This window comes from Bemisia tabaci, chromosome 1, assembly GCF_918797505.1.
Source record: "Bemisia tabaci chromosome 1, PGI_BMITA_v3".
In the NCBI taxonomy this organism is placed as follows: Eukaryota; Metazoa; Arthropoda; class Insecta; order Hemiptera; family Aleyrodidae; genus Bemisia; species Bemisia tabaci.
The window spans coordinates 78,079,469-78,106,165 of NC_092793.1; the positions used below are offsets into that span (position 1 = coordinate 78,079,469).

General features: G+C 53.0%; 1 protein-coding gene across 2 annotated transcripts in view; it reads right to left on the minus strand.

Moving 5' to 3' along the window:
- The window catches only part of LOC109044020 (tRNA (uracil-5-)-methyltransferase homolog A), a 47,921-nt gene that overhangs the window by 3,118 nt on the left and 18,106 nt on the right, over positions 1-26,697 (minus strand). For both annotated transcript variants that reach the window (XM_019061475.2, XM_072306234.1), the window contains exon 7: positions 510-744. In XM_019061475.2, the coding sequence (XP_018917020.1) occupies positions 510-744 (235 nt within the window). The remainder of the gene's footprint in view (positions 1-509; positions 745-26,697) is intronic.

Sequence of the window (26,697 nt, forward strand, 5' to 3'; positions counted from 1 at the left end):
GTTTCATCATATATCAGAGACAGGGGGGGTTGAAAAATTCGGGAGCTTTGTCTAAACAAGTCAAATTCTAACTGACAGCTTCCTCAGACAACTTTGTCAGCTTCCTCGGACAACTTTGTCAGCTTCCTCAGACAACTTTGGCAGCTCCCAGTGTTCTGCCTTTTCCCTAAAATTTTAGGAGCCACCTTGGTCGCAAAGCTCAATTTCTGGGAGCCATCTACAATTTTTTTGAAGCCACATTGACTTCCAGCATGTGTATTACGGCAAATAAAACTGTAAGTTTTAAAAAAACGATGGGGTGCAGCAGCTTTTCTAGGTGCTATGATGGCCAAGCTTCCCCAATTTATAGGCGCATGGTGCATGGGGAAGGCAGAATACTGCCAGCTTCCTTAAGTCTCTGGTAAAATTTTCTTGGCAAATGAGCAGTGTTATTTCTCGGTGGACCAAGTGGCATTATTACATTTCTTTTTTTTCACTGTGTGAGAGATTGAATAAGGGGCATTATTTACCTGAGCCAAAGACAAGCCTATTGTTCCTGCTCCACAACATACATCTAAGACAGAGGTGGACGGATTGACTTGGGCTAAATCTCCAACAGCTTCATACAAAAGCTCAGCTCCAGCGACATTTACTTGAAAAAAAGAATCCGGTGAAATTTCAAAGGTCAACCCTCGCAATTTTTCAAGGATGACGCTTTCTCCATAGATAAGTTTGTAGGATGACTTCTTGTTTTTGCGATCCTCCCTATGAAAACAGAGACGATTGATTAATGTAACAATAAAAGGGTCTGCACTTTTGCTGCTTTAAAAAGTAACTGGACATGTAATTGATCAGTGCTCGGCTTAGCAAAATTTATCCAGAAAAATTTCGCCAAAATTGTTCAATCGTTAAACTTATAGAACTTATTAGTTTAGTGCTCCATTAGACTCTAGTATGCTTTGCTTTTATGTGTGCAGGAACTTTAAATTGATGCGTACAAAAAACTTTATTTTTCTTACTTATAAGTTGAACATGGAAATTTTGAAAGTCCTCACAGTATTTTACGCAAAATTTTAATGAAAGCAAATGTATTTTTATCCCTGACTAGTGATGCATTAGAACTGTTCTCATTCAAAAATACTCAAGCGTTCAATGACAATGATCTTCATTCTATTAACAAAAAATTTCCTGCTTTTTTAGTTCAACAAATTAATCATGACTATTAGGACAAGAAAAGAGCACTATCATGTTTGCAACTTCAGCCTTAGACGTCTCTTTTTGTTTTAGTGCTCGTACTATTGATTTGATGAAGAACTGTTTGATTGATCTTCCAGAGGAAACTACGATGGGTGTGCCTCAACTTTATGAGATTTTGGTCTGAAACGGAGGCTTATGTAGACCTAAAGTTGATACATCTCACCATTTTTGCAAGTGGCCCTGTGGAAAGCCTCCAAAAGCTCCCCTAAAGACCTGTAGGTACTTTCATCGGATACAACAACCTGGTTGTGCCTTGATATTCTTTAACTTCGATGTGGATATCCGCTGACGTATAATAGCTGCTGCCTTGGACTAGAGATTATGTAGGGTCATTCCATATAGAACCTACCAGCCATGCAACCACCCGACTCGGATTTTGATGATAAATTTTTCTCTTGATCAGACCACCAAATAATGAACTTCTGCAAAATATTAGGTCTCAAATCGAAAAACTCATTGAGGTATGAATTTTTGAAGTTTTAAGAATTTTCAAGAAAGTGACGTTTCGAACTTCCGAGAAAGAGAGGGTCAATTTTCCCAATAAAATTCACACCGGGCCCATTTTTCGTCGGATTGAAGTGAAAATTTGACACAATGTCAATGAAAGTATGTAGATTTGAGAAAAAAATGCATGAAATGTTCGACTTCACTCATTGATGTGCTGCGGTTAATTGTTTGTTGTGATTTTGTCTGATTTTGGCGACAAAACCTTCCCCTCTTCAAATGCCCATAACTTTTGAGCTGCAGGTTATTTTTTGCTCCAATTTTGTTTAAAATGCTCCTAAGAGTATTAGCAAGACGCCTAAAGAACAATTCTGATGGTGTATTGGGCTTTCCTATCTTTTTTTTTCACTTTTGTCCTAAAAAGGCGTAAAAAACTAAAAATAACACAAAAATGATTCCGATAATCGTCCATTACCCTGAAAAGTCCGCTCAAAAATCCCTCATTTTTTGCCTCAATGGTCCTTACTGTGTGTACAATATGTTTGAAAAATACAATCAAGGCGCAAAAAAGGCGCATCGCGTTCCCCCGCAACCCTCTGAGAGCGGTTGCGCCCTCGGTTGCCCTTGGCGGCTCCTTCAAGTGTGCGAGAGAGATAGAAAATCGCCTGGCGGGACGCTTGGGCGTGCGAGAGAGACAGAAAACCGGCTGGGGGCTCGCTCAAGTGTGCGAAAGAGATAGAAAATCGCCTGGAGGGACGCATGGGTGTGCGAGCGAGACAGAAAACAGCCAAGCGGCTCGCTCGATTTTCCATCTCTCTCGCACTGGGTGCCCTTAAACGGGGCAACCGAGGGTGCAACCACTCGCGGAGGGTCGCGGGGGAACGCGATGTTGATTTGACGGAAAAACCATCCAAGTCCAGCCTGGCTATTTGCTGTCTCTCTCGCACTTATACGCTTCCTATCTGGGCGATGTTCTGTCTATCTCGCACACTTTCGGGAGCCGCCTGGCTATTTTCTGTCTCTCTCGCACTTATACGCTTCCTACCTGGGCGATTTTCTGTCTCTCTCGCACACTTTAGGGAGCCGCCGGGCTATTTTCTGTCTCTCTCGCACACAATCGCGTCGTGCAAGGCGATTTTCTATCTCGCTCGCACTAATACACTTGCTACCTGGGCAATTTTCAGTCTCTCTCGCACTGGGTGCCCTTAAACGGGGCAACCGAGGGTGCAACCACTCTCGGAGGGCCGCGGGGCAACGCGATGCTGCTTTGACGGAAAAACGGCCCAAGTCCCGCCTGGCTGATTGCTGTCTCTCTCGCACTTATATGCTTCCTGGGTAGCCTAGGTAGCAAGGGTAAAAGTGCGAGAGAGACAGAAAATCGCCAAGGTAGGAAGCCTATAAGTGCGAGAGAGATAGAAAATCGCCTTGCACGACGCGATTGTGTGCGAGAGAGACAGAAAATCGCCCAGGTAGGAAGCGTATAAGTGCGAGAGAGACAGAAAATAGGCAGGCGGCTCGCTAAAGTGTGCGAGAGAGACAGCAAATAGCCAGGCGGGACTTGGGTGGTTTTTCCGTCAAAGCAGCATCGCGTTCCCCCGCGACCCTCCGAGAGTGGTAGCACCCTCGGTTGCCCCGTTCAAGGGCACCCAGTGCGAGAGAGACAGAAAATCACCCAGTTAGCAGGCGTATAAGTGCGAGGGAGACAGAAAATCGCCCAGGTAGGAAGCGTATAAGTGCGAGAGAGACAAAAAATAGCCAGGCGGCTCGCTAAAGTGTGCGAAAGAGACAGAAAATCGCCCAGGTAGGAAGCGTATAAGTGCGAGAGAGACAGCAAATAGCCAGGCGGGACTTGGGTGGTTTTTCCATCAAAGCAGCATCGCGTTCCCCCGCGACCCTCCGAGTGTGGTTGCACCCTCGGTTGCCCCGTTCAAGGGCACCCAGTGCGAGAGATACAGAAAATCGCCCAGGTAGCAAGCGTATAAGTGCGAGAGAGATAGAATATCGCCTTGCACGACGCGATTGTGTGCGAGAGAGACAGAAAATAGCCAGGCAGCTCGGTAAAGTGTGCGAGGGAGACAGAAAATCGCCCAGGTAGGAAGTGTATAAGTGCGAGAGAGACAGAAAATAGCCAGGCGGCTCGCTAAAGTGTGCGAAAGAGACAGAAAATCGCCCAGGTAGGAAGCGTATAAGTGCGAGAGAGACAGCAAATAGCCAGGCGGGACTTGAGTGGTTTTTCCATCAAAGCAGCATCGCGTTCCCCGCGACCCTCCGAGAGTGGTTGCACCCTCGGTTGCCCCGTTCAAGGGCACCCAGTGCGAGAGAGACAGAAAATCACCGAGGTAGCAAGCGTATAAGTGCGAGAGAGACAGAAAATAGCCCAGGTAGGAAGCGTATAAGTGCGAGAGAGACAGCAAATAGCCAGGCGGGACTTGGGTGGTTTTTCCATCAAAGCAGCATCGCGTTCCCCCGCGACCCTCCGAGTGTGGTTGCACCCTCGGTTGCCCCGTTCAAGGGCACCCAGTGCGAGAGATACAGAAAATCGCCCAGGTAGCAAGCGTATAAGTGCGAGAGAGATAGAATATCGCCTTGCACGACGCGATTGTGTGCGAGAGAGACAGAAAATAGCCAGGCAGCTCGGTAAAGTGTGCGAGGGAGACAGAAAATCGCCCATGTAGGAAGTGTATAAGTGCGAGAGAGACAGAAAATAGCCAGGCGGCTCGCTAAAGTGTGCGAAAGAGACAGAAAATCGCCCAGGTAGGAAGCGTATAAGTGCGAGAGAGACAGCAAATAGCCAGGCGGGACTTGAGTGGTTTTTCCATCAAAGCAGCATCGCGTTCCCCGCGACCCTCCGAGAGTGGTTGCACCCTCGGTTGCCCCGTTCAAGGGCACCCAGTGCGAGAGAGACAGAAAATCACCGAGGTAGCAAGCGTATAAGTAAGAGAGAGACAGAAAATCGCCCAGGTAGGAAGCCTATAAGTGCGAGAGAGACAGAAAATAGCCAGGCGGCTCGCTAAAGTGTGCGAGAGAGATAGAAAATCGCCCAGGTAGGAAGCGTATAAGTGCGAGAGAGACAGCAAATAGCCAGGCGGGACTTGGGTGGTTTTTCCATCAAAGCAGCATCGCGTTCCCCCGCGACCCTCCGAGAGTGGTTGCACCCTCGGTTGCCCCGTTCAAGGGCACCCAGTGCGAGAGAGACAGAAAATCGCCCAGGTAGCAAGCGTATAAGTGCGAAAGAGATAGAAAATCGCCTTGCACGACGCGATTGTGTGCGAGAGAGACAGAAAATAGCCAGGCAGCTCCCTAAAGTGTGCGAGGGAGACAGAAAATCGCCCAGGTAGGAAGCGTATACGTGCGAGAGAGACAGAAAATAGCCAGGCGGCTCGCTAAAGTGTGCGAGAGAGACAGAAAATCGCCAAGGTAGGAAGCGTATAAGTGCGAGAGAGACAGCAAATAGCCAGGCGGGACTTGAGTGGTTTTTCCATCAAAGCAGTATCGCGTTCCCCCGCGACCCTCCGAGAGTGGTTCACCCTCGGTTGCCCCGTTCAAGGGCACCCAGTGCGAGAGAGACAGAAAATCACCGGGGTAGCAAGCGTATGAGTGCGAAAGAGACAGAAAATCGCCCAGGTAGGAAGCGTATAAGTGCGAGAGAGACAGAAAATAGCCAGGCCGCTCGCTAAAGTGTGCGAGAGAGATAGAAAATCGCCCAGGTAGGAAGCGTATAAGTGCGAGAGAGACAGCAAATAGCCAGGCGGGACTTGGGTGGTTTTTCCGTCAAAGCAGCATCGCGTTCCCCCGCGACCCTCCGAGAGTGGTTGCACCCTCGGTTGCCCCGTTCAAGGGCACCCAGTGCGAGAGAGACAGAAAATCGCCCAGGTAGCAAGCGTATAAGTGCGAGAGAGACAGAAAATCACCCAGGTAGGAAGCCTATAAGTGCGAGAGAGCAGAAAATAGCCAGGCGGCTCGCTAAAGTGTGCGAGAGAGATAGAAAATCGCCCAGGTAGGAAGCGTATAAGTGCGAGAGAGACAGCAAATAGCCAGGCGGGACTTGGGTGGTTTTTCCATCAAAGCAGCATCGCGTTCCCCCGCGACCCTCCGAGAGTGGTTGCACCCTCGGTTGCCCCGTTCAAGGGCACCCAGTGCGAGAGAGACAGAAAATCGCCCTGGTAGGAAGCGTATAAGTGCGAGAGAGACAGAAAAAAGGCAGGCGCCTCGCTAAAGTGTGCGAGAGAGACAGAAAATCGCACGGGTAGGAGACTTATAAGTGCGAGAGAGACAGAAAATAGCCAGGCGGCTCGCTAAAGTGTGCGAGAGAGATAGAAAATCGCCCAGGTAGGAAGCGTATAAGTGCGAGAGAGACAGCAAATAGCCAGGCGGGACTTGGGTGGTTTTTCCATCAAAGCAGCATCGCGTTCCCCCGCGACCCTCCGAGAGTGGTTGCACCCTCGGTTGGCCCGTTCAAGGGCACCCAGTGCGACAGAGACAGAAAATCACCCAGGTAGCAAGCGTATAAGTGCGAGAGAGACAGAAAATAGCCCAGGTAGGAAGCGTATAAGTGCGAGAGAGATAGAAAATCGCCCAGGTAGGACGCGTATAAGTGCGAGAGAGATAAAAAATCGCCCACGTAGGAAGCGTATAAGTGCGAGAGAGACAGCAAATAGCCAGGCGGGACTTGGGTGGTTTTTCCATCAAAGCAGCATCGCGTTCCCCCGCGACCCTCCGAGAGTGGTTGCACCCTCGGTTGCCCCGTTCAAGGGCACCCAGTGCGAGTGAGACAGAAAATCGCCCAGGTAGCAAGCATAAAGTGCGAGAGAGATAGAAAATCGCCTTGCACGACGCGATTGTGTGCGAGAGAGACAGAAAATAGCCAGGCAGCTCGCTAAAGTGTGCGAGGGAGACAGAAAATCGCCCAGGTAGGAAGCGTATAAGTGCGAGAGAGACAGAAAATAGCCAGGCGGCTCACTAAAGTGTGCGAGAGAGACAGAAAATCGCCCAGGTAGGAAGCGTATAAGTGCGAGAGAGACAGCAAATAGCCAGGCGGGACTTGAGTGGTTTTTCCATCAAAGCAGCATCGCGTTCCCCCGCGACCCTCCGAGAGTGGTTGCACCCTCGGTTGCCCCGTTCAAGGGCACCCAGTGCGAGAGAGACAGAAAATCACCGAGGTAGCAAGCGTATAAGTGCGAGAGAGACAGAAAATCGCCCAGGTAGGAAGCCTATAAGTGCGAGAGAGACAGAAAATAGCCAGGCGGCTAGGTATAGTGTGCGAGAGAGATAGAAAATCGCCCAGGTAGGAAGCGTATAAGTGCGAGAGAGACAGTAAATAGCAGGGCGGGACTTGGGTGGTTTTTCCATCAAAGCAGCATCGCGTTCCCCCGCGACCCTCCGAGAGTGGTTGCACCCTCGGTTGCCCCGTTCAAGGGCACCCAGTGCGAGTGAGACAGAAAATCGCCCAGGTTGCAAGCGTATAAGTGCGGGAGAGATAGAAAATCGCCTTGCACGACGCGATTGTGTGCGAGAGAGACAGAAAATAGCCAGGCAGCTCGCTAAAGTGTGCGAGGGAGACAGAAAATCGCCCAGGTAGGAAGCGTATAAGTGCGAGAGAGACAGAAAATAGCCAGGCGGCTCGCTAAAGTGTGCGAGAGAGATAGAAAATCGCCCAGGTAGGAAGCGTATAAGTGCGAGAGAGACAGCAAACAGCCAGGCGGGACTTGAGTGGTTTTTCCATCAAAGCAGCATCGCGTTCCCCCGCGACCCTCCGAGAGTGGTTGCACCCTCGGTTGCCCCGTTCAAGGGCACCCAGTGCGAGAGAGACAGAAAATCGCCCAGGTAGCAAGCGTATAAGTGCGAAAGAGATAGAAAATCGCCTTGCACGACTCGATTGTGTGCGAGAGAGACAGAAAATAGCCAGGCAGCTCCCTAAAGTGTGCGAGGGAGACAGAAAATCGCCCAGGTAGGAAGCGTATACGTGCGAGAGAGACAGAAAATAGCCAGGCGGCTCGCTAAAGTGTGCGAGAGAGACAGAAAATCGCCAAGGTAGGAAGCGTATAAGTGCGAGAGAGACAGCAAATAGCCAGGCGGGACTTGAGTGGTTTTTCCATCAAAGCAGTATCGCGTTCCCCCGCGACCCTCCGAGAGTGGTTCACCCTCGGTTGCCCCGTTCAAGGGCACCAAGTGCGAGAGAGACAGAAAATCACCGGGGTAGCAAGCGTATGAGTGCGAAAGAGACAGAAAATCGCCCAGGTAGGAAGCGTATAAGTGCGAGAGAGACAGAAAATAGCCAGGCCGCTCGCTAAAGTGTGCGAGAGAGATAGAAAATCGCCCAGGTAGGAAGCGTATAAGTGCGAGAGAGACAGCAAATAGCCAGGCGGGACTTGGGTGGTTTTTCCGTCAAAGCAGCATCGCGTTCCCCCGCGACCCTCCGAGAGTGGTTGCACCCTCGGTTGCCCCGTTCAAGGGCACCCAGTGCGAGAGAGACAGAAAATCGCCCAGGTAGCAAGCGTATAAGTGCGAGAGAGACAGAAAATCACCCAGGTAGGAAGCCTATAAGTGCGAGAGAGGCAGAAAATAGCCAGGCGGCTCGCTAAAGTGTGCGAGAGAGATAGAAAATCGCCCAGGTAGGAAGCGTATAAGTGCGAGAGAGACAGCAAATAGCCAGGCGGGACTTGGGTGGTTTTTCCATCAAAGCAGCATCGCGTTCCCCCGCGACCCTCCGAGAGTGGTTGCACCCTCGGTTGCCCCGTTAAAGGGCACCCAGTGCGAGAGAGACAGAAAATCGCCCTGGTAGGAAGCGTATAAGTGCGAGAGAGACAGAAAAAAGGCAGGCGCCTCGCTAAAGTGTGCGAGAGAGACAGAAAATCGCACGGGTAGGAGACTTATAAGTGCGAGAGAGACAGAAAATAGCCAGGCGGCTCGCTAAAGTGTGCGAGAGAGATAGAAAATCGCCCAGGTAGGAAGCGTATAAGTGCGAGAGAGACAGCAAATAGCCAGGCGGGACTTGGGTGGTTTTTCCATCAAAGCAGCATCGCGTTCCCCCGCGACTCTCCGAGAGTTGTTGCACCCTGGAATGGCCCGTTCAAGGGCACCCAGTGCGACAGAGACAGAAAATCACCCAGGTAGCAAGCGTATAAGTGCGAGAGAGACAGAAAATAGCCCAGGTAGGAAGCGTATAAGTGCGAGAGAGATAGAAAATCGCCCAGGTAGGACGCGTATAAGTGCGAGAGAGATAAAAATCGCCCACGTAGGAAGCGTATAAGTGCGAGAGAGACAGCAAATAGCCAGGCGGGACTTGGGTGGTTTTTCCATCAAAGCAGCATCGCGTTCCCCCGCGACCCTCCGAGAGTGGTTGCACCCTCGGTTGCCCCGTTCAAGGGCACCCAGTGCGAGTGAGACAGAAAATCGCCCAGGTAGCAAGCATATAAGTGCGAGAGAGATAGAAAATCGCCTTGCACGACGCGATTGTGTGCGAGAGAGACAGAAAATAGCCAGGCAGCTCGCTAAAGTGTGCGAGGGAGACAGAAAATCGCCCAGGTAGGAAGCGTATAAGTGCGAGAGAGACAGAAAATAGCCAGGCGGCTCACTAAAGTGTGCGAGAGAGACAGAAAATCGCCCAGGTAGGAAGCGTATAAGTGCGAGAGAGACAGCAAATAGCCAGGCGGGACTTGAGTGGTTTTTCCATCAAAGCAGCATCGCGTTCCCCCGCGACCCTCCGAGAGTGGTTGCACCCTCGGTTGCCCCGTTCAAGGGCACCCAGTGCGAGAGAGACAGAAAATCACCGAGGTAGCAAGCGTATAAGTGCGAGAGAGACAGAAAATCGCCCAGGTAGGAAGCCTATAAGTGCGAGAGAGACAGAAAATAGCCAGGCGGCTAGCTAAAGTGTGCGAGAGAGATAGAAAATCGCCCAGGTAGGAAGCGTATAAGTGCGAGAGAGACAGTAAATAGCAGGGCGGGACTTGGGTGGTTTTTCCATCAAAGCAGCATCGCGTTCCCCCGCGACCCTCCGAGAGTGGTTGCACCCTCGGTTGCCCCGTTCAAGGGCACCCAGTGCGAGTGAGACAGAAAATCGCCCAGGTTGCAAGCGTATAAGTGCGGGAGAGATAGAAAATCGCCTTGCACGACGCGATTGTGTGCGAGAGAGACAGAAAATAGCCAGGCAGCTCGCTAAAGTGTGCGAGGGAGACAGAAAATCGCCCAGGTAGGAAGCGTATAAATTCGAGAGAGACAGAAAATAGCCAGGCGGCTCGCTAAAGTGTGCGAGAGAGATAGAAAATCGCCCAGGTAGGAAGCGTATAAGTGCGAGAGAGACAGCAAACAGCCAGGCGGGACTTGAGTGGTTTTTCCATCAAAGCAGCATCGCGTTCCCCCGCGACCCTCCGAGAGTGGTTGCACCCTCGGTTGCCCCGTTCAAGGGCACCCAGTGCGAGAGAGACAGAAAATCGCCCAGGTAGCAAGCGTATAAGTGCGAGAGAGACAGAAAATCGCCCAGGTAGCAAGCCTATAAGTGCGAGAGAGACAGAAAATAGCCAGGCGGCTCGCTAAAGTGTGCGAGAGAGATAGAAAATCGCCCAGGTAGGAAGCGTATAAGTGCGAGAGAGACAGCAAATAGCCAGGCGGGACTTGGGTGGTTTTTCCATCAAAGCAGCATCGCGTTCCCCCGCGACCCTCCGAGAGTGGTTGCACCCTCGGTTGCCCCGTTCAAGGGCACCCAGTGCGAGAGAGACAGAAAATCGCCCAGGTAGCAAGCGTATAAGTGCGAAAGAGATAGAAAATCGCCTTGCACGACGCGATTGTGTACGAGAGAGACAGAAAATAGCCAGGCAGCTCGCTAAAGTGTGCGAGGGAGACAGAAAATCGCCCAGGTAGGAAGCGTATACGTGCGAGAGAGACAGAAAATAGCCAGGCGGCTCGCTAAAGTGTGCGAGAGAGACAGAAAATCGCCAAGGTAGGAAGCGTATAAGTGCGAGAGAGACAGCAAATAGCCAGGCGGGACTTGAGTGGTTTTTCCATCAAAGCAGTATCGCGTTCCCCCGCGACCCTCCGAGAGTGGTTCACCCTCGGTTGCCCCGTTCAAGGGCACCCAGTGCGAGAGAGACAGAAAATCACCGGGTAGCAAGCGTATGAGTGCGAGAGAGACAGAAAATCGCCCAGGTAGGAAGCGTATAAGTGCGAGAGAGACAGAAAATAGCCAGGCCGCTCGCTAAAGTGTGCGAGAGAGATAGAAAATCGCCCAGGTAGGAAGCGTATAAGTGCGAGAGAGACAGCAAATAGCCAGGCGGGACTTGGGTGGTTTTTCCGTCAAAGCAGCATCGCGTTCCCCCGCGACCCTCCGAGAGTGGTTGCACCCTCGGTTGCCCCGTTCAAGGGCACCCAGTGCGAGAGAGACAGAAAATCGCCCTGGTAGGAAGCGTATAAGTGCGAGAGAGACAGAAAAAAGGCAGGCGCCTCGCTAAAGTGTGCGAGAGAGACAGAAAATCGCACGGGTAGGAGACTTATAAGTGCGAGAGAGACAGAAAATAGCCAGGCGGCTCGCTAAAGTGTGCGAGAGAGATAGAAAATCGCCCAGGTAGGAAGCGTATAAGTGCGAGAGAGACAGCAAATAGCCAGGCGGGACTTGGGTGGTTTTTCCATCAAAGCAGCATCGCGTTCCCCCGCGACTCTCCGAGAGTGGTTGCACCCTGGAATGGCCCGTTCAAGGGCACCCAGTGCGACAGAGACAGAAAATCACCCAGGTAGCAAGCGTATAAGTGCGAGAGAGACAGAAAATCGCCCAGGTAGGAAGCGTATAAGTGCGAGAGAGATAGAAAATCGCCCAGGTAGGACGCGTATAAGTGCGAGAGAGATAGAAAATCGCCCACGTAGGAAGCGTATAAGTGCGAGAGAGACAGCAAATAGCCAGGCGGGACTTGGGTGGTTTTTCCATCAAAGCAGCATCGCGTTCCCCCGCGACCCTCCGAGAGTGGTTGCACCCTCGGTTGCCCCGTTCAAGGGCACCCAGTGCGAGTGAGACAGAAAATCGCCCAGGTTGCAAGCGTATAAGTGCGGGAGAGATAGAAAATCGCCTTGCACGACGCGATTGTGTGCGAGAGAGACAGAAAATAGCCAGGCAGCTCGCTAAAGTGTGCGAGGGAGACAGAAAATCGCCCAGGTAGGAAGCGTATAAGTGCGAGAGAGACAGAAAATAGCCAGGCGGCTCGCTAAAAAGTGCGAGAGAGATAGAAAATCGCCCAGGTAGGAAGCGTATAAGTGCGAGAGAGACAGCAAACAGCCAGGCGGGACTTGAGTGGTTTTTCCATCAAAGCAGCATCGCGTTCCCCCGCGACCCTCCGAGAGTGGTTGCACCCTCGGTTGCCCCGTTCAAGGGCACCCAGTGCGAGAGAGACAGAAAATCGCCCAGGTAGCAAGCGTATAAGTGCGAGAGAGACAGAAAATCGCCCAGGTAGCAAGCCTATAAGTGCGAGAGAGACAGAAAATAGCCAGGCGGCTCGCTAAAGTGTGCGAGAGAGATAGAAAATCGCCCAGGTAGGAAGCGTATAAGTGCGAGAGAGACAGCAAATAGCCAGGCGGGACTTGGGTGGTTTTTCCATCAAAGCAGCATCGCGTTCCCCCGCGACCCTCCGAGAGTGGTTGCACCCTCGGTTGCCCCGTTCAAGGGCACCCAGTGCGAGAGAGACAGAAAATCGCCCAGGTAGCAAGTGTATAAGTGCGAGTGAGATAGAAAATCGCCTTGCACGACGCGATTGTGTGCGAGAGAGACAGAAAATAGCCAGGCAGCTCGCGAAAGTGTCTGAGGGAGACAGAAAATCGCCCAGGTAGGAAGCGTATAAGTGCAAGAGAGACAGAAAATAGCCAGGCGGCTCGCTAAAGTGTGCGAGAGAGACAGAAAATCGCCCAGGTAGGAAGCGTATAAGTGCGAGAGAGACAGCAAATAGCCAGGCGGGACTTGAGTGGTTTTTCCATCAAAGCAGCATCGCGTTCCCCCGCGACCCTCCGAGAGTGGTTGCACCCTCGGTTGCCCCGTTCAAGGGCACCCAGTGCGAGAGAGACAGAAAATAGCCAGGCGGCTCACTAAAGTGTGCGAGAGAGACAGAAAATCGCCCAGGTAGGAAGCGTATAAGTGCGAGAGAGACAGCAAATAGCCAGGCGGGACTTGAGTGGTTTTTCCATCAAAGCAGCATCGCGTTCCCCCGCGACCCTCCGAGAGTGGTTGCACCCTCGGTTGCCCCGTTCAAGGGCACCCAGTGCGAGAGAGACAGAAAATCACCGAGGTAGCAAGCGTATAAGTGCGAGAGAGACAGAAAATCGCCCAGGTAGGAAGCCTATAAGTGCGAGAGAGACAGAAAATAGCCAGGCGGCTAGCTAAAGTGTGCGAGAGAGATAGAAAATCGCCCAGGTAGGAAGCGTATAAGTGCGAGAGAGACAGCAAATAGCAGGCGGGACTTGGGTGGTTTTTCCATCAAAGCAGCATCGCGTTCCCCCGCGACCCTCCGAGAGTGGTTGCACCCTCGGTTGCCCCGTTCAAGGGCACCCAGTGCGAGTGAGACAGAAAATCGCCCAGGTAGAAAGCGTATAAGTGCGAGAGAGATAGAAAATCGCCTTGCACGACGCGATTGTGTGCGAGAGAGACAGAAAATAGCCAGGCAGCTCGCTAAAGTGTGCGAGGGAGACAAAAAATCGCCCAGGTAGGAAGCGTATAAGTGCGAGAGAGACAGAAAATAGCCAGGCGGCTCACTAAAGTGTGCGAGAGAGACAGAAAATCGCCCAGGTAGGAAGCGTATAAGTGCGAGAGAGACAGCAAATAGCCAGGCGGGACTTGAGTGGTTTTTCCATCAAAGCAGCATCGCGTTCCCCCGCGACCCTCCGAGAGTGGTTGCACCCTCGGTTGCCCCGTTCAAGGGCACCCAGTGCGAGAGAGACAGAAAATCACCGAGGTAGCAAGCGTATAAGTGCGAGAGAGACAGAAAATCGCCCAGGTAGGAAGCCTATAAGTGCGAGAGAGACAGAAAATAGCCAGGCGGCTAGCTAAAGTGTGCGAGAGAGATAGAAAATCGCCCAGGTAGGAAGCGTATAAGTGCGAGAGAGACAGCAAATAGCCAGGCGGGACTTGGGTGGTTTTTCCATCAAAGCAGCATCGCGTTCCCCCGCGACCCTCCGAGAGTGGTTGCACCCTCGGTTGCCCCGTTCAAGGGCACCCAGTGCGAGAGAGACAGAAAATCGCCCAGGTAGCAAGCGTATAAGTGCGAGTGAGATAGAAAATCGCCTTGCACGACGCAATTGTGTGCGAGAGAGACAGAAAATAGCCAGGCAGCTCGCGAAAGTGTGCGAGGGAGACAGAAAATCGCCCAGGTAGGAAGCGTATAAGTGCAAGAGAGACAGAAAATAGCCAGGCGGCTCGCTAAAGTGTGCGAGAGAGACAGAAAATCGCCCAGGTAGGAAGCGTATAAGTGCGAGAGAGACAGCAAATAGCCAGGCGGGACTTGAGTGGTTTTTCCATCAAAGCAGCATCGCGTTCCCCCGCGACCCTCCAAGAGTGGTTGCACCCTCGGTTGCCCCGTTCAAGGGCACCCAGTGCGAGAGAGACAGAAAATAGCCAGGCGGCTCACTAAAGTGTGCGAGAGAGACAGAAAATCGCCCAGGTAGGAAGCGTATAAGTGCGAGAGAGACAGCAAATAGCCAGGCGGGACTTGAGTGGTTTTTCCATCAAAGCAGTATCGCGTTCCCCCGCGACCCTCCGAGAGTGGTTCACCCTCGGTTGCCCCGTTCAAGGGCACCCAGTGCGAGAGAGACAGAAAATCACCGGGGTAGCAAGCGTATGAGTGCGAGAGAGACAGAAAATCGCCCAGGTAGGAAGCGTATAAGTGCGAGAGAGACAGAAAATAGCCAGGCCGCTCGCTAAAGTGTGCGAGAGAGATAGAAAATCGCCCAGGTAGGAAGCGTATAAGTGCGAGAGAGACAGCAAATAGCCAGGCGGGACTTGGGTGGTTTTTCCGTCAAAGCAGCATCGCGTTCCCCCGCGACCCTCCGAGAGTGGTTGCACCCTCGGTTGCCCCGTTCAAGGGCACCCAGTGCGAGAGAGAAAGAAAATCACCGAGGTAGCAAGCGTATAAGTGCGAGAGAGACAGAAAATAGCCAGGCGGCTCGCTAAAGTGTGCGAGAGAGATAGAAAATCGCCCAGGTAGGAAGCGTATACGTGCGAGAGAGACAGAAAATAGCCAGGCGGCTCGCTAAAGTATGCGAGAGAGACAGAAAATCGCCCAGGTAGGAAGCGTATAAGTGCGAGAGAGACAGCAAATAGCCAGGCGGGACTTGGGTGGTTTTTCCGTCAAAGCAGCATCGCGTTCCCCCGCGACCCTCCGAGAGTGGTTGCACCCTCGGTTGCCCCGTTCAAGGGCACCCAGTGCGACAGGGACAGAAAATCACCCAGGTAGCAAGCGTATAAGTGCGAGAGAGACAGAAAATCGCCCAAGTAGGAAGCGTATAAGTGCGAGAGAGATAGAAAATCGCCCAGGTAGGACGCGTATAAGTGCGAGAGAGATAGAAAATCGCCCAGGTAGGAAGCGTATAAGTGCGAGAGAGACAGCAAATAGCCAGGCGGGACTTGGGTGGTTTTTCCATCAAAGCAGCATCGCGTTCCCCCGCGACCCTCCGAGAGTGGTTGCACCCTCGGTTGCCCCGTTCAAGGGCCCCCAGTGCGAGAGAGACAGAAAATCGCCCAGGAAGCAAGCGTATAAGTGCGAGAGAGATAGAAAATCGCCTTGCACGACGCGATTGAGTGCGAGAGAGACAGAAAATAGCCAAGCAGCTCGCTAAAGTGTGCAAGAGAGACAGAAAATCGCCCTGTTAGGAAGCGTATAAGTGCGAAAGAGACAGAAAATAGCCAGGCGGCTCGCTACGGTGTGCAAGAGAGACAGAAAATAGCCCAGGTAGGAAGCTTTTAAGTGCGAGGGAGACAGCAAATAGCCAGGCGGGACTTGGGTGGTTTTTCCGCAAAGCAGCAGCGCGTTCCCCCGCGACCCTTCGAGAGTGGTTGAACCCTGGGTTGGCCCGTTCAAGGAAACCCAGTGCGACAGAGACAGAAAATCACCCAGGTAGCAACTGTATAAGTGCGAGAGAGACAGAAAATCGCCCAGGTAGGAAGCCTATAAGTGCGAGAGAGACAGAAAATAGCCAGGCGGCTCGCTAAAGTGTGCGAGAGAGACAGAAAATCGCCCAGGTAGGAAGCGTATAAGTGCGAGAGAGACAGCAAATAGCCAGGCGGGACTTGAGTGGTTTTTCCATCAAAGCAGCATCGCGTTCCCCCGCGACCCTCCGAGAGTGGTTGCACCCTCGGTTGCCCCGTTCAAGGGCACCCAGTGCGAGAGAGACAGAAAATCACCGAGGTAGCAAGCGTATAAGTGCGAGAGAGACAGAAAATCGCCCAGGTAGGAAGCCTATAAGTGCGAGAGAGACAGAAAATAGCCAGGCGGCTCGCTAAAGTGTGCGAGAGAGATAGAAAATCGCCCAGGTAGGAAGCGTATAAGTGCGAGAGAGACAGCTAATAGCCAGGCGGGACTTGGGTGGTTTTTCCATCATAGCAGCATCGCGTTCCCCCGCGACCCTCCGAGAGTGGTTGCACCCTCGATTGCCCCGTTCAAGGGCACCCAGTGCGAGTGAGACAGAAAATCGCCTAGGTAGCAAGCGTATAAGTGCGAGAGAGATAGAAAATCGCCTTGCACGACGCGATTGTGTGCGAGAGAGACAGAAAATAGCCAGGCAGCTCGCTAAAGTGTGCGAGGGAGACAGAAAATCGCCCAGGTAGGAAGCGTATAAGTGCGAGAGAGACAGAAAATAGCCAGGCGGCTCGCTAAAGTGTGCGAGAGAGACAGAAAATCGCCCAGGTAGGAAGCGTATAAGTGCGAGAGAGACAGCAAATAGCCAGGCGGGACTTGAGTGGTTTTTCCATCAATGCAGCATCGCGTTCCCCCGCGACCCTCCGAGAGTGGTTGCACCCTCGGTTGCCCCGTTCAAGGGCACCCAGTGCGAGAGAGACAGAAAATCACCGAGGTAGCAAGCGTATAAGTGCGAGAGAGACAGAAAATCGCCGAGGTAGGAAGCCTATAAGTGCGAGAGAGACAGAAAATAGCCAGGCGGCTAGCTAAAGTGTGCGAGAGAGATAGAAAATCGCCCAGGTAGGAAGCGTATAAGTGCGAGAGAGACAGCAAATAGCAGGGCGGGACTTGGGTGGTTTTTCCATCAAAGCAGCATCGCGTTCCCCCGCGACCCTCCGAGAGTGGTTGCACCCTCGGTTGCCCCGTTCAAGGGCACCCAGTGCGAGTGAGACAGAAAATCGCCCAGGTAGAAAGCGTATAAGTGCGAGAGAGATAGAAAATCGCCTTGCACGACGCGATTGTGTGCGAGAGAGACAGAAAATAGCCAGGCAGCTCGCTAAAGTGTGCGAGGGAGACAGAAAATCGCCCAGGTAGGAAGCGTATAAGTGCGAGAGAGACAGAAAATAGCCAGGCGGCTCACTAAAGTGTGCGAGAGAGACAGAAAATCGCCCAGGTAGGAAGCGTATAAGTGCGAGAGAGACAGCAAATAGCCAGGCGGGACTTGAGTGGTTTTTCCATCAAAGCAGCATCGCGTTCCCCCGCGACCCTCCGAGAGTGGTTGCACCCTCGGTTGCCCCGTTCAAGGGCACCCAGTGCGAGAGAGACAGAAAATCACCGAGGTAGCAAGCGTATAAGTGCGAGAGAGACAGAAAATCGCCCAGGTAGGAAGCCTATAAGTGCGAGAGAGACAGAAAATAGCCAGGCAGCTCGCGAAAGTGTGCGAGGGAGACAGAAAATCGCCCAGGTAGGAAGCGTATAAGTGCGAGAGAGACAGAAAATAGCCAGGCGGCTCGCTAAAGTGTGCGAGAGAGACAGAAAATCGCCCAGGTAGGAAGCGTATAAGTGCGAGAGAGACAGCAAATAGCCAGGCGGGACTTGAGTGGTTTTTCCATCAAAGCAGCATCGCGTTCCCCCGCGACCCTCCGAGAGTGGTTGCACCCTCGGTTGCCCCGTTCAAGGGCACCCAGTGCGAGAGAGACAGAAAATAGCCAGGCGGCTCACTAAAGTGTGCGAGAGAGACAGAAAATCGCCCAGGTAGGAAGCGTATAAGTGCGAGAGAGACAGCAAATAGCCAGGCGGGACTTGAGTGGTTTTTCCATCAAAGCAGTATCGCGTTCCCCCGCGACCCTCCGAGAGTGGTTCACCCTCGGTTGCCCCGTTCAAGGGCACCCAGTGCGAGAGAGACAGAAAATCACCGGGGTAGCAAGCGTATGAGTGCGAGAGAGACAGAAAATCGCCCAGGTAGGAAGCGTATAAGTGCGAGAGAGACAGAAAATAGCCAGGCCGCTCGCTAAAGTGTGCGAGAGAGATAGAAAATCGCCCAGGTAGGAAGCGTATAAGTGCGAGAGAGACAGCAAATAGCCAGGCGGGACTTGAGTGGTTTTTCCATCAAAGCAGCATCGCGTTCCCCCGCGACCCTCCGAGAGTGGTTGCACCCTCGGTTGCCCCGTTCAAGGGCACCCAGTGCGAGAGAGACAGAAAATCACCGAGGTAGCAAGCGTATAAGTGCGAGAGAGACAGAAAATCGCCGAGGTAGGAAGCCTATAAGTGCGAGAGAGACAGAAAATAGCCAGGCGGCTAGCTAAAGTGTGCGAGAGAGATAGAAAATCGCCCAGGTAGGAAGCGTATAAGTGCGAGAGAGACAGCAAATAGCAGGGCGGGACTTGGGTGGTTTTTCCATCAAAGCAGCATCGCGTTCCCCCGCGACCCTCCGAGAGTGGTTGCACCCTCGGTTGCCCCGTTCAAGGGCACCCAGTGCGAGTGAGACAGAAAATCGCCCAGGTAGAAAGCGTATAAGTGCGAGAGAGATAGAAAATCGCCTTGCACGACGCGATTGTGTGCGAGAGAGACAGAAAATAGCCAGGCAGCTCGCTAAAGTGTGCGAGGGAGACAGAAAATCGCCCAGGTAGGAAGCGTATAAGTGCGAGAGAGACAGAAAATAGCCAGGCGGCTCACTAAAGTGTGCGAGAGAGACAGAAAATCGCCCAGGTAGGAAGCGTATAAGTGCGAGAGAGACAGCAAATAGCCAGGCGGGACTTGAGTGGTTTTTCCATCAAAGCAGCATCGCGTTCCCCCGCGACCCTCCGAGAGTGGTTGCACCCTCGGTTGCCCCGTTCAAGGGCACCCAGTGCGAGAGAGACAGAAAATCACCGAGGTAGCAAGCGTATAAGTGCGAGAGAGACAGAAAATCGCCGAGGTAGGAAGCCTATAAGTGCGAGAGAGACAGAAAATAGCCAGGCGGCTAGCTAAAGTGTGCGAGAGAGATAGAAAATCGCCCAGGTAGGAAGCGTATAAGTGCGAGAGAGACAGCAAATAGCAGGGCGGGACTTGGGTGGTTTTTCCATCAAAGCAGCATCGCGTTCCCCCGCGACCCTCCGAGAGTGGTTGCACCCTCGGTTGCCCCGTTCAAGGGCACCCAGTGCGAGTGAGACAGAAAATCGCCCAGGTAGAAAGCGTATAAGTGCGAGAGAGATAGAAAATCGCCTTGCACGACGCGATTGTGTGCGAGAGAGACAGAAAATAGCCAGGCAGCTCGCTAAAGTGTGCGAGGGAGACAGAAAATCGCCCAGGTAGGAAGCGTATAAGTGCGAGAGAGACAGAAAATAGCCAGGCGGCTCACTAAAGTGTGCGAGAGAGACAGAAAATCGCCCAGGTAGGAAGCGTATAAGTGCGAGAGAGACAGCAAATAGCCAGGCGGGACTTGAGTGGTTTTTCCATCAAAGCAGCATCGCGTTCCCCCGCGACCCTCCGAGAGTGGTTGCACCCTCGGTTGCCCCGTTCAAGGGCACCCAGTGCGAGAGAGACAGAAAATCACCGAGGTAGCAAGCGTATAAGTGCGAGAGAGACAGAAAATCGCCCAGGTAGGAAGCCTATAAGTGCGAGAGAGACAGAAAATAGCCAGGCAGCTCGCGAAAGTGTGCGAGGGAGACAGAAAATCGCCCAGGTAGGAAGCGTATAAGTGCAAGAGAGACAGAAAATAGCCAGGCGGCTCGCTAAAGTGTGCGAGAGAGACAGAAAATCGCCCAGGTAGGAAGCGTATAAGTGCGAGAGAGACAGCAAATAGCCAGGCGGGACTTGAGTGGTTTTTCCATCAAAGCAGCATCGCGTTCCCCCGCGACCCTCCGAGAGTGGTTGCACCCTCGGTTGCCCCGTTCAAGGGCACCCAGTGCGAGAGAGACAGAAAATAGCCAGGCGGCTCACTAAAGTGTGCGAGAGAGACAGAAAATCGCCCAGGTAGGAAGCGTATAAGTGCGAGAGAGACAGCAAATAGCCAGGCGGGACTTGAGTGGTTTTTCCATCAAAGCAGCATCGCGTTCCCCCGCGACCCTCCGAGAGTGGTTCACCCTCGGTTGCCCCGTTCAAGGGCACCCAGTGCGAGAGAGACAGAAAATCACCGGGGTAGCAAGCGTATGAGTGCGAGAGAGACAGAAAATCGCCCAGGTAGGAAGCGTATAAGTGCGAGAGAGACAGAAAATAGCCAGGCCGCTCGCTAAAGTGTGCGAGAGAGATAGAAAATCGCCCAGGTAGGAAGCGTATAAGTGCGAGAGAGACAGCAAATAGCCAGGCGGGACTTGGGTGGTTTTTCCGTCAAAGCAGCATCGCGTTCCCCCGCGACCCTCCGAGAGTGGTTGCACCCTCGGTTGCCCCGTTCAAGGGCACCCAGTGCGAGAGAGACAGAAAATCACCGAGGTAGCAAGCGTATAAGTGCGAGAGAGACAGAAAATAGCCAGGCGGCTCGCTAAAGTGTGCGAGAGAGATAGAAAATCGCCCAGGTAGGAAGCGTATAAGTGCGAGAGAGACAGCAAATAGCCAGGCGGGACTTGGGTGGTTTTTCCATCAAAACAGCATCGCGTTACCTCGCGACCCTCCGAGAGTGGTTGCACCCTCGGTTGCCCCGTTCAAGGGCACCCAGTGCGAGAGAGACAGAAAACCGCCCTGGTAGGAAGCGTATAAGTGCGAGAGAGACAGAAAAAAGCCAGGCGCCTCGCTAAAGTGTGCGAGAGAGACAGAAAATCGCCCGGGTAGGAGGCTTATAAGTGCGAGAGAGACAGAAAATAGCCAGGCGGCTCGCTAAAGTGTGCGAGAGAGATAGAAAATCGCCCAGGTAGGAAGCGTATAAGTGCGAGAGAGACAGCAAATAGCCAGGCGGGACTTGGGTGGTTTTTCCATCAAAGCAGCATCGCGTTCCCCCGCGACCCTCCGAGAGTGGTTGCACCCTCGGTTGCCCCGTTCAAGGGCACCCAGTGCGAGAGAGACAGAAAATCACCGAGGTAGCAAGCGTATAAGTGCGAGAGAGATAGAAAATCGCCTTGCACGACGCGATTGTGTGCGAGAGAGACAGAAAATAGCCAGGCAGCTCGCTAAAGTGTGCGAGGGAGACAGAAAATCGCCCAGGTAGGAAGCGTATACGTGCGAGAGAGACAGAAAATAGCCAGGCGGCTCGCTAAAGTATGCGAGATAGACAGAAAATCGCCCAGGTAGGAAGCGTATAAGTGCGAGAGAGACAGCAAATAGCCAGGCGGGACTTGGGTGGTTTTTCCGTCAAAGCAGCATCGCGTTCCCCCGCGACCCTCCGAGAGTGGTTGCACCCTCGGTTGCCCCGTTCAAGGGCACCCAGTGCGACAGGACAGAAAATCACCCAGGTAGCAAGCGTATAAGTGCGAGAGAGACAGAAAATCGCCCAAGTAGGAAGCGTATAAGTGCGAGAGAGATAGAAAATCGCCCAGGTAGGACGCGTATAAGTGCGAGAGAGATAGAAAATCGCCCAGGTAGGAAGCGTATAAGTGCGAGAGAGACAGCAAATAGCCAGGCGGGACTTGGGTGGTTTTTCCATCAAAGCAGCATCGCGTTCCCCCGCGACCCTCCGAGAGTGGTTGCACCCTCGGTTGCCCCGTTCAAGGGCACCCAGTGCGAGAGAGACAGAAAATCGCCCAGGAAGCAAGCGTATAAGTGCGAGAGAGATAGAAAATCGCCTTGCACGACGCGATTGAGTGCGAGAGAGACAGAAAATAGCCAAGCACCTCGCTAAAGTGTGCAAGAGAGACAGAAAATCGCCCTGTTAGGAAGCTTTTAAGTGCGAGGGAGACAGCAAATAGCCAGGCGGGACTTGGGTGGTTTTTCCGCAAAGCAGCAGCGCGTTCCCCCGCGACCCTTCGAGAGTGGTTGAACCCTGGGTTGGCCCGTTCAAGGAAACCCAGTGCGACAGAGACAGAAAATCACCCAGGTAGCAAGTGTATAAGTGCGAGAGAGACAGAAAATCGCCCAGGTAGGAAGCGTATAAGTGCGAGAGGGACAGAAAATAGCCAGGCGGCTCGCTAAAGTGTGCGAGAGAGACAGAAAATCGCCCAGGTAGGAAGCGTATAAGTGCGAAAGAGACAGCAAATAGCCAGGCGGGACTTGAATGGTTTTTCCATCAAAGCAGCATCGCGTTCCCCCGCGACCCTCCGAGAGTGGTTGCAACCTCGGTTGCCCCGTTCAAGGGCACCCAGTGCGAGAGAGACAGAAAATCACCGAGGTAGCAAGCGTATAAGTGCGAGAGAGACAGAAAATCGCCCAAGTAGGAAGCGTATAAGTGCGAGAGAGACAGAAAATAGCCAGGCGGCTCGCTAAAGTGTGCGAGAGAGATAGAAAATCGCCCAGGTAGGAAGCGTATAAGTGCGAGAGAGACAGCTAATAGCCAGGCGGGACTTGGGTGGTTTTTCCATCATAGCAGCATCGCGTTCCCCCGCGACCCTCCGAGAGTGGTTGCACCCTCGATTGCCCCGTTCAAGGGCACCCAGTGCGAGTGAGACAGAAAATCGCCTAGGTAGCAAGCGTATAAGTGCGAGAGAGATAGAAAATCGCCTTGCACGACGCGATTGTGTGCGAGAGAGACAGAAAATAGCCAGGCAGCTCGCTAAAGTGTGCGAGGGAGACAGAAAATCGCCCAGGTAGGAAGCGTATAAGTGCGAGAGAGACAGAAAATAGCCAGGCGGCTCGCTAAAGTGTGCGAGAGAGACAGAAAATCGCCCAGGTAGGAAGCGTATAAGTGCGAGAGAGACAGCAAATAGCCAGGCGGGACTTGAGTGGTTTTTCCATCAAAGCAGCATCGCGTTCCCCCGCGACCCTCCGAGAGTGGTTGCACCCTCGGTTGCCCCGTTCAAGGGCACCCAGTGCGAGAGGGACAGAAAATCACCGAGGTAGCAAGCGTATAAGTGCGAGAGAGACAGAAAATCGCCCAGGAAGGAAGCGTATAAGTGCGAGAGAGACAGCAAATAGCCAGGCGGGACTTGAGTGGTTTTTCCATCAAAGCAGTATCGCGTTCCCCCGCGACCCTCCGAGAGTGGTTCACCCTCGGTTGCCCCGTTTAAGGGCACCCAGTGCGAGAGAGACAGAAAATCACCGGGGTAGCAAGCGTATGAGTGCGAGAGAGACAGAAAATCGCCCAGGTAGGAAGCGTATAAGTGCGAGAGAGACAGAAAATAGCCAGGCCGCTCGCTAAAGTGTGCGAGAGAGATAGAAAATCGCCCAGGTAGGAAGCGTATAAGTGCGAGAGAGACAGCAAATAGCCAGGCGGGACTTGGGTGGTTTTTCCGTCAAAGCAGCATCGCGTTCCCCCGCGACCCTCCGAGAGTGGTTGCACCCTCGGTTGCCCCGTTCAAGGGCACCCAGTGCGAGAGAGAAAGAAAATCACCGAGGTAGCAAGCGTATAAGTGCGAGAGAGACAGAAAATAGCCAGGCGGCTCGCTAAAGTGTGCGAGAGAGATAGAAAATCGCCCAGGTAGGAAGCGTATACGTGCGAGAGAGACAGAAAATAGCCAGGCGGCTCGCTAAAGTATGCGAGAGAGACAGAAAATCGCCCAGGTAGGAAGCGTATAAGTGCGAGAGAGACAGCAAATAGCCAGGCGGGACTTGGGTGGTTTTTCCGTCAAAGCAGCATCGCGTTCCCCCGCGACCCTCCGAGAGTGGTTGCACCCTCGGTTGCCCCGTTCAAGGGCACCCAGTGCGACAGGGACAGAAAATCACCCAGGTAGCAAGCGTATAAGTGCGAGAGAGAAGGAAAATCGCCCAAGTAGGAAGCGTATAAGTGCGAGAGAGATAGAAAATCGCCCAGGTAGGACGCGTATAAGTGCGAGAGAGATAGAAAATCGCCCAGGTAGGAAGCGTATAAGTGCGAGAGAGACAGCAAATAGCCAGGCGGGACTTGGGTGGTTTTTCCATCAAAGCAGCATCGCGTTCCCCCGCGACCCTCCGAGAGTGGTTGCACCCTCGGTTGCCCCGTTCAAGGGCACCCAGTGCGAGAGAGACAGAAAATCGCCCAGGAAGCAAGCGTATAAGTGCGAGAGAGATAGAAAATCGCCTTGCACGACGCGATTGAGTGCGAGAGAGACAGAAAATAGCCAAGCAGCTCGCTAAAGTGTGCAAGAGAGACAGAAAATCGCCCTGTTAGGAAGCGTATAAGTGCGAAAGAGACAGAAAATAGCCAGGCGGCTCGCTACGGTGTGCAAGAGAGACAGAAAATAGCCCAGGTAGGAAGCTTTTAAGTGCGAGGGAGACAGCAAATAGCCAGGCGGGACTTGGGTGGTTTTTCCGCAAAGCAGCAGCGCGTTCCCCCGCGACCCTTCGAGAGTGGTTGAACCCTGGGTTGGCCCGTTCAAGGAAACCCAGTGCGACAGAGACAGAAAATCACCCAGGTAGCAAGTGTATAAGTGCGAGAGAGACAGAAAATCGCCCAGGTAGGAAGCGTATAAGTGCGAGAGGGACAGAAAATAGCCAGGCGGCTCGCTAAAGTGTGCGGGAGAGACAGAAAATCGCCCAGGTAGGAAGCGTATAAGTGCGAGAGAGACAGCAAATAGCCAGGCGGGACTTGAATGGTTTTTCCATCAAAGCAGCATCGCGTTCCCCCGCGACCCTCCGAGAGTGGTTGCACCCTCGGTTGCCCCGTTCAAGGGCACCCAGTGCGAGAGAGACAGAAAATCACCGAGGTAGCAAGCGTATAAGTGCGAGAGAGACAGAAAATCGCCCAGGTAGGAAGCCTATAAGTGCGAGAGAGACAGAAAATAGCCAGGCGGCTCGCTAAAGTGTGCGAGAGAGATAGAAAATCGCCCAGGTAGGAAGCGTATAAGTGCGAGAGAGACAGCTAATAGCCAGGCGGGACTTGGGTGGTTTTTCCATCATAGCAGCATCGCGTTCCCCCGCGACCCTCCGAGAGTGGTTGCACCCTCGATTGCCCCGTTCAAGGGCACCCAGTGCGAGTGAGACAGAAAATCGCCTAGGTAGCAAGCGTATAAGTGCGAGAGAGATAGAAAATCGCCTTGCACGACGCGATTGTGTGCGAGAGAGACAGAAAATAGCCAGGCAGCTCGCTAAAGTGTGCGAGGGAGACAGAAAATCGCCCAGGTAGGAAGCGTATAAGTGCGAGAGAAACAGAAAATAGCCAGGCGGCTCGCTAAAGTGTGCGAGAGAGACAGAAAATCGCCCAGGTAGGAAGCGTATAAGTGCGAGAGAGACAGCAAATAGCCAGGCGGGACTTGAGTGGTTTTTCCATCAAAGCAGCATCGCGTTCCCCCGCGACCCTCCGAGAGTGGTTGCACCCTCGGTTGCCCCGTTCAAGGGCACCCAGTGCGAGAGAGACAGAAAATCACCGAGGTAGCAAGCGTATAAGTGCGAGAGAGACAGAAAATCGCCCAGGTAGGAAGCCTATAAGTGCGAGAGAGACAGAAAATAGCCAGGCGGCTCGCTAAAGTGTGCGAGAGAGATAGAAAATCGCCCAGGTAGGAAGCGTATAAGTGCGAGAGAGACAGCTAATAGCCAGGCGGGACTTGGGTGGTTTTTCCATCATAGCAGCATCGCGTTCCCCCGCGACCCTCCGAGAGTGGTTGCACCCTCGATTGCCCCGTTCAAGGGCACCCAGTGCGAGTGAGACTGAAAATCGCCTAGGTAGCAAGCGTATAAGTGCGAGAGAGATAGAAAATCGCCTTGCACGACGCGATTGTGTGCGAGAGAGACAGAAAATAGCCAGGCAGCTCGCTAAAGTGTGCGAGGGAGACAGAAAATCGCCCAGGTAGGAAGCGTATAAGTGCGAGAGAGACAGAAAATAGCCAGGCGGCTCGCTAAAGTGTGCGAGAGAGACAGAAAATCGCCCAGGTAGGAAGCGTATAAGTGCGAGAGAGACAGCAAATAGCCAGGCGGGACTTGAGTGGTTTTTCCATCAATGCAGCATCGCGTTCCCCCGCGACCCTCCGAGAGTGGTTGCACCCTCGGTTGCCCCGTTCAAGGGCACCCAGTGCGAGAGAGACAGAAAATCACCGAGGTAGCAAGCGTATAAGTGCGAGAGAGACAGAAAATCGCCCAGGTAGGAAGCCTATAAGTGCGAGAGAGACAGAAAATAGCCAGGCGGCTAGCTAAAGTGTGCGAGAGAGATAGAATATCGCCCAGGTAGGAAGCGTATAAGTGCGAGAGAGACAGCAAATAGCAGGGCGGGACTTGGGTGGTTTTTCCATCAAAGCAGCATCGCGTTCCCCCGCGACCCTCCGAGAGTGGTTGCACCCTCGGTTGCCCCGTTCAAGGGCACCCAGTGCGAGTGAGACAGAAAATCGCCCAGGTAGAAAGCGTATAAGTGCGAGAGAGATAGAAAATCGCCTTGCACGACGCGATTGTGTGCGAGAGAGACAGAAAATAGCCAGGCAGCTCGCTAAAGTGTGCGAGGGAGACAGAAAATCGCCCAGGTAGGAAGCGTATAAGTGCGAGAGAGACAGAAAATAGCCAGGCGGCTCACTAAAGTGTGCGAGAGAGACAGAAAATCGCCCAGGTAGGAAGCGTATAAGTGCGAGAGAGACAGCAAATAGCCAGGCGGGACTTGAGTGGTTTTTCCATCAAAGCAGCATCGCGTTCCCCCGCGACCCTCCGAGAGTGGTTGCACCCTCGGTTGCCCCGTTCAAGGGCACCCAGTGCGAGAGAG